At 40.8% G+C, this 18,128-nt stretch overlaps 1 protein-coding gene across 1 annotated transcript in view; it reads right to left on the bottom strand.

Moving 5' to 3' along the window:
- Positions 1–6,240: 6,240 nt before the first annotated feature.
- LOC138595348 (zinc finger protein GLIS2-like) overlaps positions 6,241–18,128 on the bottom strand; it is a 34,452-nt gene continuing 22,564 nt past the window's right edge. The window contains exons 5-7 of the mRNA XM_069666725.1: positions 16,498–16,631; positions 14,294–14,412; positions 6,241–7,567 (exon numbers count right to left, since the gene is read on the bottom strand). Of these exons, the coding sequence (XP_069522826.1) occupies positions 6,909–7,567; positions 14,294–14,412; positions 16,498–16,631 (912 nt within the window). The 3' untranslated portion in view covers positions 6,241–6,908. The remainder of the gene's footprint in view (positions 7,568–14,293; positions 14,413–16,497; positions 16,632–18,128) is intronic.

Below are 18,128 nucleotides of genomic sequence, written 5' to 3'. Positions count from 1 at the left end.
GCAAACTTGTAGAGAGTTTTGCTGTCCAGTGTATGGATCAAGCCCACAATATGCGAGCAATATCCTGATGCGCTTTAAAATGAAAAAGTGGGATAAGCGGGGGACTTAGCGAAGGGTCAATTGACCAACTAAAAAGACAATGGATAGTGAGATTAAATATAACTCAACATTTTAGGTAACTCATTTGCTACCTAGCTAAGTCACAACAGCTAACATTAGCATTCAACTAATCCATAACTGTTAGCAGACTATTAGCTGGTAACGTGTGGCTTTCCTGTAGTATTGTGTAGCTAACACTAGGAAGAGCATGTTGGCTCGAAATGTCACTTTGTGCTGAATCAAACCCTTTAAGGGAGCTTCCTGGTGTGCAGATCTTTATATATTTGTTAGCTAACACTAGCTAACAGTATCATTAGCTAGGAAGATGTTGACTGCTTACGTTAGCTGTTCTCTAATGTCTGTTAATCGGTTAGGCTAAATATGTTGTTTAAGCTTGGTAAAAATGAGCTCCCTGGTGTCACGGACATTGATCGTCAAATTCATTTCAGATTTATCAAATCTTGATGACAGGTAATTTATTCATTTGGGTTGATTTGACAGTATGTGGTACAGTCGTGTGCCTCCAAAGGTCACCTGAGGGAATCAACATAAGCTGGACTGTTTGAATCACATCAGGTTTGTCTCAGTTTTTGCCTGAGTGACCATAACTTCCTATGCTGTTCAAATTATGTCCAGTTTACACAGTGCTGTCACCTCAATATGTAATAACAGGTATTTTATCCTGCTTCAACTATTACATAATGCAGGAACTGGTACTTAAATAGTAGAAACAGCTAGCCTGGCTTGCTATTATCTTAGACAGGAACATTTGCCAGACAGCTAGAAAAGAGTCGATGTAGAAAAGGTTCCCAGACCTAATTCTCAGCAAATAAGTTGATTTTCAAAATACTCTTTACGCCTGGCTTTAATATGCTCTCCCACATGTATGTTGGGTTCCATTCCTGATCTATTGTAGTGTTGTGTGTAGCTCAGGTGCAGTATAGATCATGTTTTAGCCTCTAAAAAACTAGCATTTGCAGTATTACAGACTGGGTGTCTGGTGCGACATTCGTAGAAAAAAATCACAAGCGGCGCCCAGTTAGTGACGCGTTTTCCATCACTCAGCAGTGGTTGGTCGGCCAGAGAGGGTAGGCGGAGCTAAGCGGCTGCTTTTCCGCTCTCTGCAAGTGTTGCGAGTAAACAGTAATCTACTATGGCTGAACAAACAAAGAAAAGATTGATGACTACAGATACAACTTCAAAAATAAGTGAAAATCCAAAGAAAAAGAAACAAATTCGACGCTCAGATGAAGGCAAACAGTCTGAAAAGGAAAGCGACCGTCAGGGAGCATGATAGCATGATAGTTAGCATGATAACGCACTAAACTAAAATAGTTACATGGTCATTGCTGTACCCACTTTTCAGAAATAGTTAGCATTGTCGTTGTGAGTATGTTGATGTTAGCATTAGCTAAAAGTGCCACTGTGCCAAAGATCAGTCTCTCAGTCTTGTTTATGCTTTGTTGTCTTTGCTGCTGAAGTGGGGAACTTCTCCGTAGACATCTTAACAAACCCCGGAAGGAAAAATAAGCAACAAGCTGCTGTCCAAAGTCTAAATATGTGATCATTGGCCTTCTTATTTTGACACATTCACATTTTATTTAAATGTGGAAAAGATTAGTTTATAAAGGTGCCAACATTACATATTCCTGTTCACAATCCTCCGATTATAAAGCAGCAGCTCTCAGGAGTCTTTGAAACATTTCTATGACCATATCATTTCTAGTTTCATATTCAGAAAATTCACCTGCAAACAGTCTGACAGCTGTCTCTTTGTCTGGAGGGTACAGTAAACCGTTAAAAAACACCATTTAGACATCAACACAAGCACACAGAGTTTTGAGAGGAAGTAACTTTGTTCCTGCATAAAAAAGGTACATTGTCTACCTTCACCTGTAACCACGATTTGAATGACGAACCTATCTGCACGTACTCGTGCGGTCAAACTCAAAGGCGTCGCCATGTATGAGATCAGTAACTCAATTTGGTAAGTAAACAAAGTAAAAAGCGGAGAAGTCAAAGTGCCTTTAAAATTAGAGTCCCTTAAGTATGATCATTATGTTCTAATTTAAACTCTTCAAACAACCAACTATTTAATTACCTTCTATTATTTAGGCAAACAACCAAATAGTTTCATCCATAATTCTTATACAAGGACTTAAGGACAACTGCGATCTCATGTGTGTCTATATTCTGGGTCTATGAAATTATTTAAAGTTCCTCCATCCTCTTCAGCTGCTGCTCCGGTACTTTCACTACTGTCCCACCAACCAAGAGAATCCTGTCAAAACAGTAACCCTGAAGGTGTGTTTATTGTGTGGGTACACAGAGAATCTATGCAAAGCCTTATATATCAGGTTTCTTTTGTGCACTGGTAATAATCTTTTTTATTTAACCACCAATTGAACCACTCATAGGTATATTTCCCAAATTATCTAGCTGTTAAATTAAATCACATCTGGACCAGAAACTATAGAAATCTACGGAAGAGGATTTGGGCCACTGAAAAAAAAAAAAAAATTAAGGTCCAATAAAAAATAAAAATAAAAATTTATTTGGAGAAAAAAAGTCCGAATTCTGAGATTCAAGTCAGAATTCTGACTTGAATCTCAGAATAAAAAAAATAAAAAAAATTGTATTGGACCTTAGAAAAAAAGTCCAAATTTTGAGATTAAAGTCAGAATTCTGACTTTTTTTTCTCCTAATAAAAAAAAAAAAAAATTCTATTGGACCTTAATTTTTTTTTTCCAGTGGCCCTAATCCTCTTCCGTAGAAATCGAACCAGAAATGTAACCCTAAAAAAACACTTTACTTATGTAAGACACTTTGTATGTTGACACTGTTGCTCCCGTTCAGGACTCAAACTCCGGTCTTGTACTTGTGTGAAACGCCCACAATGAACTTTGTGGCTCTATATGTCCTTCATCATCCGGCTTCCTAAAGGATGTTTTCCTAAATCGAGTTCACTGAGGTCAAAAAGGGACATTTGTGTTCATGAATAAAATTCTATATTTGACATCTTTGTGACTATTTCACAGACTGCTGTGAGAGGGTTGCACTCGTCTCAGTCATTTCAGTTCAGGTGTTTCTGAGCATAATCGAAAAGGGCCACTGGACTTGGATGAAGTTCTTACACATATTTCTCAGGCTAACGAAAAGCAGTGAAATGAAAAACCTAATGCTTACTTTACATGTGATCGTAATTTAACACTTTTTGTTGTAAATCCTCTCTTTTATCATTGATACACTTTGTTTTAAACTTTGTTCTTTTGAACTTTTCAGTTTGGATTACTGAAAAGTAACTCATCTGTAAACTCTACAGGCAGTTGAAAAAACAAGTTGGACCACATGTAGACACTCAGTATGGGATGTATTGAAACCAGACCCCAACCAGCCCGACGCTTTGTGTTGACATTTGTCTCTTTATTGACATCGAGTCATTGTCCTCGTCACCACTGGTGACGTCCTGGAAAAGTGTTGCAGTGGCCCTGATGCACAAATCACATCTGTTGTCAAGTTATTAACTTTCAGCTTCATAACATGTAATGAAAAGTACATTTATACACTTTACATTTGTGTTAATATTTTCTATATATTGTGTGATATATTTCAGTTGAAACACAAGGCACTTAGACACCTTCGAAATACTGATTAGGATAAATCAAAGTGCAAACAAGAATACAAGGTAAACCATCACAGATACAGGCCTCATGTGGCCGTTGTCAAACATTCACACTTCAAAAATCCTCAAGAGATATCATCTAAAGCAAATGTGTACTCACGGTTGCCTAATACACACCTTTGTCTACTTTTGTTCCTATGTGAATGCAGTCCTCAGTTGCTGTTGTCTAAAAGGCAGGGCTGATCCTGGTTAGATCGTTGTCTTGGGATGATTTATAGAGTTATGATTAACTTAAGATAAACTGAAAGCAAAGAAGTCAGCCTTAAACCTACATTCAGTTGCGTCAACACAGTTTTTTTTTTCTTATGTCTTGCGACTTTAAAGAGTCACATAGTTAGACAGAGAGCTCCGTGTGGGTTAAAGTGTTCGTCACACGTTGTAGTGTTGATATAGTCCAAAACTATCTGAGTCGAGCTGTTTTTTTAATCAAACAAAAGAGTAGCTGGTCCTCACTGAGATCATCTGAAATAACTACTAGTAATGCGCGTCATTCGGTGTATGTATTAGAGTATTACGAAACCTACATACTCAAAGATGGCGGCTCTTCGGTCAGATAAAAAGTGCCTCTCGGACACCCTAAAAAGGTTTATATCTCCGGGTTTAATCCAGGTTTATAGCCCAACGGATATGCAAAGGAGTTTTTATTTCCACTGGCTGGGCTGCAACTTCCTGCTCGGCCCAAAGACTGTGCCTTGTGATGATGTGGGTGATTTTTAAACGGCTTTTCTCAACTTAGGGAAATGGATCAGAAATTCATAATAAAAATATTCATAATTGTCCTTGTTGTAAACACTTTCCCAACAAAATTAGCCAATGACGCTGGTCTTTCAGACCCGGGAAGACCCGCTAATAAATGCCGATTGTCTCTTTTCCCATTGCCAGAAGAATAAGCTGTCTTGCCAGTGTTGCTGCATCTTGCAAGAAACAAAGAACGTATCCGCATTTGTGTGTCGTTCTTCTGTATTTATGTGACAGCGGCCGGGACTTCAATGCATGTCATAGCATCGCACCGGAAAGGGCCCGGGTTTTGTGTTCCCATAACTGCCGATCGGGGCGGAGGCAATAATTACCCGGGTCTGAATGCTGATTGTAGCCTTTCCCACTAAGCAAAAAAGCCGGGTGTTAGCGGGTTTTTTGACCAGTGGGAAAGGTGCTTTATTCAGTCCTACTCTCGCCTCTTTTACACTGTGGTTCCACTTCAGCGCCGTAACGAAGCTCCGTCCTCATGCCACCACATTGGACCAAGCAAAACGCGACGAGGTTGTGAACAAACAGCGCACGCTTTAAATACGCACACATTGCGCCATTCTGCCTTGCAATATACACTGACGCCGTTTCGGCTTTGTTAGTACCTCTGATGCCGGCTCAGAGGTGGAACGACTTCACCCCCTCCGTGCGTTCTACATAGAAGACGAAACATAACAGAGAAGCAACAGGCTGCAGCAGTGTGCCCCAAACTAATATCACCTCAGGTACGATAAAGTCTACTCTCTTCCTCTAAAGGTTTTGTGAATTTTATGGGAGTCAATAATGTAAATGAGTAATGTCATAGTTTGAAGTACAACTCTGTAATTACACAAGCTCTAAACTGCCTGAAGGAAAAGATATTGTAACATCTCGAAGAAGTCTGAAACGTATTTCTTTAATGTTACACTAAATTACTGTGAATGGACTGACTCTCGTTGCTCCCCAAAGTCCTGCTTTTCTCCATATTCATTTATAAGTAAGAAATGGGTCCAATAAAGCAGCCAGTGGGTGTTGTCGAACATAGAAACTAGAAAATGGTTAGTGCATCGGCTCTATTCGTAACCTGGTTTTGTAAGTCTAATACAGGTGATTGTCATGTCTTTGACCATGAAGTCAAAGTGCAGATAAACAAGAGAATAAAGGAATATGAGAAAGGTCAGTACACCCAAACACTCGTATTTGCTCACTCCTCCAGTACTAAGCCATGCAGATAGATGGTTTGAAATATTAACCTCCAAAACATCAGCCACTACTTTTGTAATGAAGCACTAACATCAGCATGATAACATGCTCACAATGAGGAAAGGCTGATGTTCACCTTATATGCGGTCTTAGTTTAGCATGTTACCATGCTTACGTTTAATTTTGAATACGTAACACAAAGAATAGCGGAGGTTAAAGTGATAATCTGGATGAAATAAATGTCTGTTAAGTCACTGTCTATCACCGAATGAGGTAACACAATGGTGATTGAGCCTATGGCCCAGTTAGTGACGCGTTTTCCATCACCCAGCAGTGGTTGGTCTGCCAGAGAGGGTAGGCGGAGCTAAGCGGCTGCTTTTCCGCTCTCTGCAAGTGTTGCGAGTAAACAGTAATCTACTATGGCTGAACAAACAAAGAAAAGATGGATGACTACAGATACAACTTCAAAAATAAGTGAAAATCCAAAGAAAAAGAAACAAATTCGACGCTCAGATGAAGCAAACAGTCTAAAAAGGAAAGCGACCGTCAGCCAGGAAAATCAAGAGTTACAACCAGAGCCAACCGTGGACGTCACACATGCAACACTGTCTGGATATCTGGGAAGTGTGCTCCCGCAATTACCGTTTATCACCATAGGTGCCGCCAAAGAGAACGATACAGAGATCTTCAAGATTATAACTTTAAAGTCACAAAGTATTAGGCAAGTTGAAAGAATTAATCCTTTTAAAACTGAACTTTTAAATGCTTGTAATGTAAGAAGATAAAAATGGATCTGCATGGCTGGATACTTGTTTTCCTTGTACTTTGGGTGAACTGACCCTTTAAAGTGTAAAACAGCTAAAACATGCAATGTGCAACCACTCAACGGTCTTGTTAAGGATTTATACACTCAACACAAAGACGTCTGCACTCCTGTCAGTCTGTCTTCAGTTGTTTGTGGGCTGGAATGACTGAAGTGCTTTTTATGGCTCTGCAGGTAACAGTGACCTTAGATCCCTTAAACACACACACACACACACACACACACACACACACACACACACACACACACACACACACACACACACACACACACACACACACTCTCTCATCATGTTTGTCTCTGAACACACACCAAGCACTAAATGCAAACGTTCATGCAAACAGGGACACAAACAGACTTTGCTGAGTGCACATCCTAGCTGACAACAGCCGGTTTGAGGAGGAGTGCCCTCGGGGGAACAACCACCCAGGACAAAGAGTCGCTTCGTCTGGACCCCACCCCTGCAGACAAGTTCAGCACCTCCCCCTCCTCTCCGTCCTCATTTTCCTCCCCGCCTTCCGTGTCCTTCCCTGCCATCCGTCCCAGTCCTCCCAGAGCTCCCAGGCCCAACATGGATGCAGCTGAAAGTCCAAAGTGTAACAGAGGAGAGTCAGAGAAGCCACCTCCTCCCCCCATAGAGAAGAGCTGCGCCCCGTGGTGGCCCAGAGCTCTGGCATGGCAGAAAGCAGAAAGAGGCAAAGACGTCCCGAGGCCCCCGAGAAGAGCTGCAGCCACGCTGGGGATGATGATGTGGGTCCCGCCTACAGGTGGCAGTTCAGCTGTGCTCTGGTGCCCGGGGAGGCCTGTCCCCGCCCCCAGCCTGCTCGGAGCGCCTTGCTCCTGGGCAACAAAGTGCCCATGGGCCTTGATGTGCTTACGTAGCGAGCTGGGATCGGTGTAGCGCTTCAGGCAGCCTGCCATCTTGCAGTAATAGGGCTTGTCTACGTAGTGCGTGCGTGTGTGTTTGAAGCGGTCGCTAGAGTTGGAGTAACGTTTGCTGCAGCCTTCGTAAGGACAGATGTAGGGTTTCTCTCCTAGAAGAGGAAAAAGGACAAAAGAAAGAAGACCATTATTTGATTATTACAGTAAAAAACAAACAAAGGCAGAGCAGACTGGTTACTGCAGGTGTAAGAGAAGGAATATATGTTGTGTTCCAGATTTGTTCCTGCTGTTTGTCCCTCTTCCCTCATCTGCACTTCTCTGGCTTTGCACTGGTGATAAACCTCAGATTGCTGGATGAGGTGCACTTTGCCTGAGAGTGAAGTGATCGGAAACTTGAATGGCAGGATAAGAGAAAAGGCTTTTGGCATGATGCTACCTCTCAGCCTGTGTTTAGCTCCACAGAGTTGCCTCAGGTAGGGTTGGGTATTGTTTGGATTCTGCTTATCACTTCTGGTTCTGAATGATTCTCAATTCCAATTCAGGGCAGGTTCAAAACAGGTCACATGCTTATTTCACAGAAGAAAACGTGCAAAGGCCTCGTGCAGTGCGCCTCTAAAGGGCCTTGCTCAGCAACACTTCAAAAGTAGCCCAATTCCACTGGAAAACCTTGGATCTGGCAACCCAGGCTTCGCATCTTGCATTTGTTTTTACTATATATAATATTTTCAAGACTGTTGTTGACCCACCATGATTCTAAAATGAATTCCTGTTGGTCACGTCCATTCTGCATCATAATAAGGCTTTAAAACACATCATACTATAATACAAAAAAAGGCCGTCTCTCCCTCTCGTCGGATAAAAACTTCGATGCAGTCTCCTTACTGAGTAAATAAAGACACGATCTGTCTGTATTTCTGTGCGTGTGACCGTGATTTATGCTCATGCATGTCAGTTAGCAAGGCTTCGCACCCGCCCCTTTCTTCAACCCTCGCCTCAGGGCTGGGTGCAACAGTTGTGTTATCATATTTTAAGTTTGAGATGCGTCATTTAAATTCGGTTAGCAATGTGGCAAATAGTTGCCATGTCTTTAAATTATCTGCAGCAGACGAAGGAATCTTGTTAACTTGTCACTTTTCTTCAAACTTTTAAAATGGACAAAGTGAATGATCCCTGAGGATTAATCCTGTGTCTCTGCTTCACGAGGACTACAGCGTGATAAATCAGACACTTGGTGTCACACTTCCATGAAGTGAAAGTTTAACAAGAACGAAAAGAAGAAAGATAATAAAAGACCAGTTTGTAATGTGGGATTTATGTTTGAAATGTGCTGTCCCCGGGCCGAGATAAGACTTTACAGGGGGTATTTTCTTAGAATTATGTCAAACAAGAGCGCCACAGATGACCTTTAGAAGCTCTTAAAGGTGCAATTTGAGGAGAATACCACTATAGCAGGAGAATGCTACGCTGCTTTTTGCCAAGAAAAAAGTTAAATCAATTACAAAAGGACAAACTGTCTGATAGGGATCATGAGATATGATGAAAAGCTCCAGAACACTGAAATGATCACGGATGAGATTGTTTTGTCAATTACATTTTAGTTGATCAAAACTTTTAACATATTGTACATTTTACGTGTAAAGAAAATTGGAAACTAAAACAACACTGCAATAACAAAGGATACATGTACCAGGAAACTGCTTCCCAGCTTTATCGCAGCTGAACTCAGACCGTCCCTTAGAGAAGGAGAGAGATTTGAACTACGAACAAATGTACAGCGTGTGCAGTCTTCCCCGAGCCCGGCATCACCAGAGCATTTCTAAAAAACCTCTGAAACCTCGTTTTATCAAGGGGGCGCAGACCAAGATGCCTCTGAAGGCTACTGCCCATCATATAAACCTATGATGTAGGTCAGGCTGCTAAGCTATGTAGCTAGTTCCAACCTCCAACACCATGCACTGATGTTTGGCATGACATGATTTAGTAACGCACAACTACCACATCAGTGGCAGCAATCTTGGTTGCCCCATACTAGGTCATCTAAGTCGCGCTAAGGTCGCCGGGCTTCCTGTTTTATTCACCGCATGTTGTGAAAGATGTATTTGCACAAGCTGAGCCGAGGTAACTGCAGGAATGTACTTTTATTACTTTCACAAGGATCTTTCAAGCTGTAAAGACTCGATCATGCTCATGTTGCAATGAAGGTTTCTTTATAGCATTGTTGAAATGTAACTTTTATGGTGTCAAACATTGTGGTCTGGTAAGAGAAGAGGACACACCTACAGGAAAGAAGAGTTATGCAGTCCTGTTTTCAAGCGTTTCCTCCTGTTAGAGACTCGTGTTTTTGTGGGCATTAGACAACTGACATTAAGCTGGATTTCATTTCAGACATGACTCAAGAAATCTGCAGATTAAGTTGAATTAAATCAGTTAAAATCAATCAAATATAGAATCTATATCCCTGCAGGAAGTTAATTTCAGTGGAAAAAATATATACGCTTAACATCTCTGCAGTTTCAGTACTCGCCCAGTGACCTGTCTCACTCAGTCTTGTTTTGAGACATTAAAACAGGACGAGGAACATGGCAGGATGCTCTCATGTCTTCATGCTCTCAAGCACATCATGAAAGCTAGATATAAAGCAAAGGGAGTTGTTGAGACAAATAAAGGTCCAGGCTCAGTATTTAGTTTTGGTCATGTTTCATTTGATTTCCTCTGCAGTCTAAAAAAAAGACCTGACTTGGTGAAGTTGTGCCGGAGGTAACCTGCCTCCTTGATTCCAACTTTATCTAACACAGCGAGTGACCTTGCTATTGACACAGAGATGATAGCAAAGTTGGGTAAGAGTTACGTTGTGTCTAACAGTAGAAACACAGCTCAGCTCTGTGATGTCGCGGGCTTCTTCAAGGACAAACCTTTCTTTAAAACAATAGTCATGATTATTGTATCTTATCTTCTTAGCAGAGGGCCTAGGTTCCACTGTTTCACTTTTAAAGTTGCTTAAAGTGATAATGTGGAAGATTTTCATGTAAATAAATGTCTGTTAAGTCTCTATCTATCGCTGAATGAGGTAACACGGTGGTGATTGAGCCTGTGGCCCACTGATGAAAGCCTTTGCATTTGCAGTATTACAGACTGGCTGTCTGTGGTGACTTTCATTTTGTGTCAGCTACTGCCATTGTGGGCCATCAAACCAAAACAGTGACGCTTAACGCTCCAAAAAGTTGAGGTCAACCGCATGTTGGGTGACAATTCTCTCTCTCTCTCTTTCTCTCTCTCTCTCTCTCTCTCTCTCTCTCTCTCTCTCTATCCCCTCTGATAGTGTCTGTTAACTGCAAAAATCCTTCCCTGTCCTCACAGTGAACTGGTCAAGTTGGGTCATAACACGCCTGCTACATTGTAATGTAATTGCATTGCACCTGTCTGCCACAGACTCAGTGCAATGCAGAGTTCAGTCTGAGCCAGCATAAGGAAAAACTCGAGCAAACAGACGACTGCATCCGTATCTGGTCTATGAAAAATGTCGTTGCCTTGTGACAGCTGAACTGTAATTTACTTGTTTGCTGTTCTAATAATCAGTTTGGCTTCTCAGCTATTATATATTGACTCCAGTAACATGAGTCACAACTACACTTGGATCAAATAACTTTACATTCGTGCAAATTTCTCATGAAACCATCCTCATGAAAATTGGCAGGGGGGAAGGGAGAATGAATACCAGTAAGCTTCTACTACAGTAAGCACTATAACAAATTAACAACAACATTAATATTTAAGTAGTTACTATTGGAGAAATAACAATTAAAGGTAATTTTGCAACAATCATAAATAAAAAATATAATCAAGTGACATGTTCTGACTAATACATATATATATGAAGCACCTTTCAAAGTCAAAGTTACAAAGTGCTTCCCCAAGGCAGCATAACAGACGAGCCATGAAGTCATCAGGTTTTAAGAAGAATACAAATACTAATACAGTGTAGGCAAAATAAAAAGGAAGATAAAACTCTGTTTGAAGAGAATAAAATATTGAAATAATATCAAAAATTTGAAATCAAGTCAAATCAGCAAATGCAGATCGTAGGTAGGATAGGCATAAGTAATTTAAGTCAACCAAAATCTGTTCAGCAACTAATGTGTACACTATGATTACATTGTTTGATCAAATTAATTTTAAAGTGTTGCGAGTAAACAGTAATCTACTATGGCTGAACAAACAAAGAAAAGATGGATGACCACAGATACAACTTCAAAAATGAGTGAAAATCCAAAGAAAAGAAAACAAATTCGACGCTCAGATGAAGCAAACAGTCTAAAAAGGAAAGCGACCGTCAGCGAGGAAAATCAAGAGTTACAACCGGAGCCAACCGTGGACGTCACACATGCAGCACTGTCTGGGTATCTGGGAAGTGTGCTCCTGCAATTACCGTTTATCGCCATAGGTGCCGCCAAAGACAACGAAACTGGGATCTTCGAGATTATAACTTTAAGGTCGGTTAATAATAAGTAAGTAAGTAAAGCTTATTTATATAGCACTTTTGACAGACATAGGTCACAAAGTGCTTTACATTGGCATCACATACAGAGATATAAAACATGACAGATACAATGACCAAATAAGCCACAGAAATAAAAGCGTACAAATTTTAAAACATCAATCCCAGATACAAGAAATAATAAAATACACAGTACAATAACAATACATGGGTTGATTAGTCAAATGTCTGTCTAAACATTTGACATCAACAGATTTAGCAAACCACAAGGATGTGGGCAGAGCATTGTTTGGGTGCTATGGCCTGAAAAGCTCCATCACCGCGGGACTTAAAGTTGGTGCGTGGAACAGAAAGCAAATTGAGCATGTTGGACCTGAGGGGGCGAGTTCACAGGTAGGGGTGAACAGTGGTGCCTCCAGGATTTGTTTCCTGGGCGTGGCCGGAGATGGCCACAGAAAATCTTGGGGTGTCACACCAAAACCAAAAGTTGTATGCACGTTAGTCGTGAAAAGCACCACCTCGTCGCAGCTGGCTATGCATTTTCTTTCACAAAAACTATTATGAAGAGTATAAGAAAAGTTATGATTTAAATGAATAGTACATAACATTGTAGAATATTCATATTATTAGGGGCTTTCCACAAACATATGCAGTATTCAGCCATTGGGGAAAAGTAACCAGCTAGGGGGTGGCCCTTAAAAGCCCACATTTATTGTCTTCTGGCTCATTTTAATGGCACTCTTCTATCATATACACTGATATTTATTATTACATATTTTTATGATTTTGCGAACCCATCTCGTGCCTCTTGTGTTTTAGCACACTCTGTGCCCGCCCAGTCTGTAAACAGCTGTTAGGTTTGGTACAAAATAGTTCCTATACAAATGCTGTAATTGCTGTAATTCATTAAATTATCATGATGACAGCCTGATTACAGAGTTCATGTTTGGATCTTTTAATAAATGACAACATATAGAAATAACTGTTGCATCCTGTCACATGCTCAGACTCTCCTCTTACTTATTAATAAGAGGCTTTTGAGCTGTCACTGTAACAACCGTCCCTGCCTTCTCTCCCTGTATAAGTTCACTGTACGTGTTTGTGAGCACTCACGGGCCACGTGAGGCGTTCACATGTGTTGGGACCCGACTATGCCTCTAAGTCAGATTCTGTAAGTAAAGGGAGGTATTAAAAATGGCTATTAATAGAAATTAACAATTATTAAAAATATTTTTTAATTATATAAATGATTTAATCTACATTAAATCACCTCTGTATGGGGCACCACTTAAAGTTAAGAAAACAACCATCTAATTACCTCCGTCTCATAAAGTATACTAGACTATCAATATAGACTCTGATTAATAATTGACTTAATAACTATAACGTAATTATTGATAGCTAGTAGGTTGAAGGATTTGGAGTTGCCATTTTGAAGAGTCAGTTTAAAGTCCATAAATGAACACGTTCCAATATTGGAGCTGCAGTGAATCCCAACATACGCCCTCGTATTCCTGCTCCGCTCACGTTTTGGGACTTGATCTCCCTAAAATCGCCATTGTTTGCTTTATATTTAGCTTTCCTGATGAGAGCATCCTGCCATGTTCCTCGTCCTGTTTTAATGTCTCAAATACAAGACTGAGTGAGACAGGTCACTGGGCGAGTACTGAAACTGCAGAGATGTTAAGCGTATATATTTTTTCCACTGAAATTAACTTCCTGCAAGGATATAGATTCTATATTTGATTGATTTTAACTGATTTAATTCAACTTAATCTGCAGATTTCTTGAGTCATGTCTGACTGAATGAAATCCAGCTTAATGTCAGTTGTCTAATGCCCACAAAAACCAGAGTCTCTAACACGAGGTAAGCCCTTGAAAACAGGACTGCATAACTCTTCTTTCCTGTAGGTGTGTCCTCTTTACTTACCAGACCACAAAGTTTGACACCATAAAAGTGACATTTCAACAATGCCATGGCCACCCCGTGCCACCCCCTAAAATCGCCATTGGTGAATAAGTTCAGCCACATATTCTGGGGCCTGACCATGAAGGGATCTGTGAGTGAGAATGAGTATTTTGAACTGGATTCTAAATGCAACAGGAAGCAAGTGAAGGGATCTAAGTATGGGAGAGATGTGAGACTTTGTTACCCTTGCAGCAGCACTCTGAATAGACTGCAGGTGCACAAAAGAACATCTTGTAGTGTTGTAGCAAATGTTTCTCTCTTCTTGGGAGCAGTTACAGCAGCAAGACATCACATGTGCGGCTAATCTGCTACACATATTACCCCGTGAACCTGATGCATTTCTTTTTTGACAACAATGGAGTTATCATGTTACTGAAAGTTGCTTGGTTGCATTGTCTTTCATTGTGAACTCACCTGTGTGTGAGCGCGTGTGTATCTTCAGGTTCTCCAGGCGTGAGAAGCTCTTGTTACAGGTGGGACAATGGTGCGGCTTCTCGTTGGTGTGGGTGCGGATGTGAATCAGCATTTTATACCTACAAAACAAAGGACATCACACAAATTATGTTTGTTGAATACACACACACACACACACACAGTATGCCCTTTTTGAAACGTTCGGTCTCTTTCTTGTTGCTGCTGATATTTGAAGTAGAACCTGTTGTGTTACCGTATGACGCAACTAGAAAAGTGACATTTCAAGTACCGACAGTCAGCCCTACACATGGGTCTGTATGTGGCTGTCTGAAGTCAGCGAGTGAGTGACGGTACTTTCAGAGCCAAATAAAGTACAAAAAAAATAACAACAACGACCCGGCAAACACTTCAAAATAAAAGTATTGTGCACAAACAAGGGGAGTCAGAGTTCCAGATCGGGCTTTTACATTGAAAAAGCATACCAGAAGTGTTGACCTACTTTACTCTCCATGCCTGTGACTTTTACTACACTAAGAGATGTTACTATTGCTGTCAGAGATCAATAATACTCATCACAGTTCATTTCCACCGTGTATTTTTACCGAGAACCGCGCGCGTAAAAATAGTCGAGGCTCCTAAGCTGTGTCCCAATCCACGGGCTGCAGCCTTAGAAGGAGGCGGTCAACGGAGGATGCTCCATTCAGAGCCAGTGTAGACCGTTAAAGCCGAACTGAAGTGAGACTTGCGTCACCAAACGCCGCTCCTGTCACCTAGCAACAGGTAGCTAGCAGGCTAACTAGCTAGCATAGCTAACGTCACGTAAGTTTACCTCTTATTTTAAAGATAATTTAACTTTAGTCTTCTTAAACATGTGTAACACTGGCCATTCGATTGAGTTGAAACCAAAAACTTTTACATTTTTGAATGTGGCATGCAATGCTTCTCGGGATACAGTGGGCCGCAAAGGATGCACGCGATGGATCCTTCGCGGCTGGGGAAATGGAGGAGGCATTTGTCGGACGCATCTGAAGGAGCCTTCGAACTAGGACAGCCTTCAGCTTCAGTGACGCAATTGGCCTTCAAATCCGTCCTCCGAAGGCTGCAGCCCCTGTATTCCGACACAGCTCTAGTCTCTATATTTTCGGCGCGTGAGTCGCGCGACATACGTACGTGTCACGCCAGCATTGTGAAGACTCATCTGTTTTTATGCATTTTAAATGAAAATGAACACGTCCCGCTGCCGTCAGGCTCACACCACGCTTCCAGTGTTGCCCACAAAAGCGCACATTGATCTGATGCAGTCAGCCATGTACTCGGTTTTGACCTAGTCTTGTTCTACTGTGTCTACCGCCGCAGCTCATGGTTCAAAAGACAATGCAAACCTTCCAAAGCAGCCTGGGATCATTTACATGGTTTAAAAATTGATGCTTGGAGAAATGTCCTGTTTTGTGTTCTGTATCCAAACCATTCGTATTTCAGATTTGAAACTACTTTTGCACTGGATGAAGTGGAGTGTTTGGCTCTAATATATCTGAGTGTTTAGTTTCAACAAACCTTTTGGCGTTTTAAGTTACAGAAGATTTGAAAGACAAAAAGCACATGACAAAAGATAAAACAACAAACAGAAGCTTTAAGCCTTTAAAAAGCCTTAAAACCATCCCGGTAAGCCTGTGTGTGTTTAATCCTTATTCAAACTTCTGTGCATGGTCATTATCCTTCTGAACTTTGTTTGCAAGTTGGTGAAGATCCAAACGTTTCCAAAAAGAGAAGTTATTTTAGGATAGATTTAAGGGCAAAGCATTTACAATATTTCAATGATGTTAAAATGTAGCAGTCAAAAAGTAAACCATGAAATTCTGAGGATTATTATTGTAGTAGTCGGTATAAAGATGAAGAAAAAGCATGATATGAAATCAAAGTAATTCATTTTAACAACGTTTAAGTTACGTACAGGGGAACGCAGGCAAAAGGTAGATGATGATTTAATCTAGTTTATCTTGACATTAAAAATACAGCAAAAAACAGCTTGAAAAATGTATTTTTTCAACCAATTTTTTTGAAGTGTATTTACTAAAGGCAACATAAGCTAGTCAGTAGATATACGACTTCTTTGGAAGACGGTTGATCTTTAACACCGGTCCAAGCTGGATATTTGCATGAGGATTATCTAAAAGAGGTGCACTGTGTTGATGATGTAAACATACCTGGCATTGAAGCCCCTTCCATTACGAGCACAGCCCTCCCACTGGCAGCAGTACCCAGAATCCTTCTCAGGCTTGACGTGGAAGTCGTTGATGTGGTCCACCAAGTCCTGCAGCGAGTCGAACAGCAGGTGGCACTAGAGGACAGAGAGGGAGAGTGAGAGAGGTCATACTCTCAAGCAGTCGCTCCTCACATGATGCATGTTTTATAATTTGACAACAAGATTTTGTGTTATTTCTATTAATTTAAATGTTCCAGAATGTCTTTAACTTTTCTTGAGCTTTTTGTTTCTGGTACAATTCTTAATGAAGGTCAAATTAATAAGAGAGTTACTGCATATATTGAGGTTTCACTAACATGGCAACTATACTGAACGGAACCAGTTTATGTTACAATGTGTCTGTGAATGTTCTCAGTCATCCAGGTCATGGTAATTCTGCGCTTAATCCAAAAGGCAACTGGGCTTGGTTGAAGTTCTCGAAGATGTTTCACCTCTCATCCAACAGGCTTCTAACTGACTGGTGGACAGAGCGAGAAATATAGGCCTAAGACAACAGCTCTGCCCAAACAGCCGAGATCACTCTCAGGACGACCCATCAACACAAGTGGGTACTAACAACTCTCAGCATTACTGGGTTCACAGCTCATGCTAACAACTCACCAGGCCTGATTTGCATAATCTTCCCGGGACTTTAGGCCACTGTGGAAACACAGACAACAATGGGCCACAGGAACCATTGAGGTCCTTGAAAAGTTCCTGGAACTAAAAGTTCCTGGTACTTTTGGTCAAAAAGCACCTTTAACACTCAGTTAGAACTGAAGAAGCCTTTCGGAGGAGAGGTGAAACGTCTTCAAGAACTTCAACCAAGTCCAGCTGCCTTTCGGATTAAGCGTAGAATGTTACAATGGTACAATTTCATTTAGAAGACGATTTTGTCCAAAGTGAGTTTAAATCTTGAGTTAAAATGATGATCTGCTATGGCAACTTTTTGGAAACTTATTGCCCCTGTCCTTACTTTTCTAATTTCTAATTATGAGCTACTCGACTATTATGGGGCACATTGTTACAACATTCCTGTGGTGTTAAAAATTCTGAGAAACACTAAAATATTCTGGATTTTTCGGCTTTAAGTTAATAAAATTATGAATAAAGTGTTAAAATTATTTTAGGAACATGCATCTGTCTCATGTATCTTTGTCATCAGCACCACCTAGTGGCCGGAGTAATAGCTGCAGTCTTTTTTTCTCACAGTAGAAATCCAGTACATCAACCCACCTTCCACACACAAATTACTAGCATTTGCAGTGTCAATACAACAAACAAATAAAGGCAAGGAACAAATTGAGGGTGGGAAAAGGTTGGGGTAGAGATGCAGGGACCTACTAATCTAAAGTGTTTGCATCAAATTTGTTAGCATAATAATCTTTGTGAATCTTGTCGAGGAGCTCTGGACTGTATATCTGACATAACTTCACAAACCCAGCATGAATGAGATGGAGGAGTGGGTGATTTGTTGAGAATGACATTAGATCTGATTGATGTGTGGGTATCCCGCTGTTGCTAGGAACAACACCAAATGTTGCGACGACAGAATATGGGTCTACCCTTTTTTTTAATTTTACAAATGTAGGA

Source organism: Semicossyphus pulcher, unplaced genomic scaffold (assembly GCF_022749685.1).
Source record: "Semicossyphus pulcher isolate SPU_LCO1_2020_fin unplaced genomic scaffold, fSemPul1.0.p SCAF_17, whole genome shotgun sequence".
Lineage (NCBI taxonomy): Eukaryota > Metazoa > Chordata > Actinopteri > Labriformes > Labridae > Semicossyphus > Semicossyphus pulcher.
The sequence above is the reverse complement of the archived record's forward strand: the minus strand, read 5'-3'. Positions and strand labels throughout refer to the sequence as shown.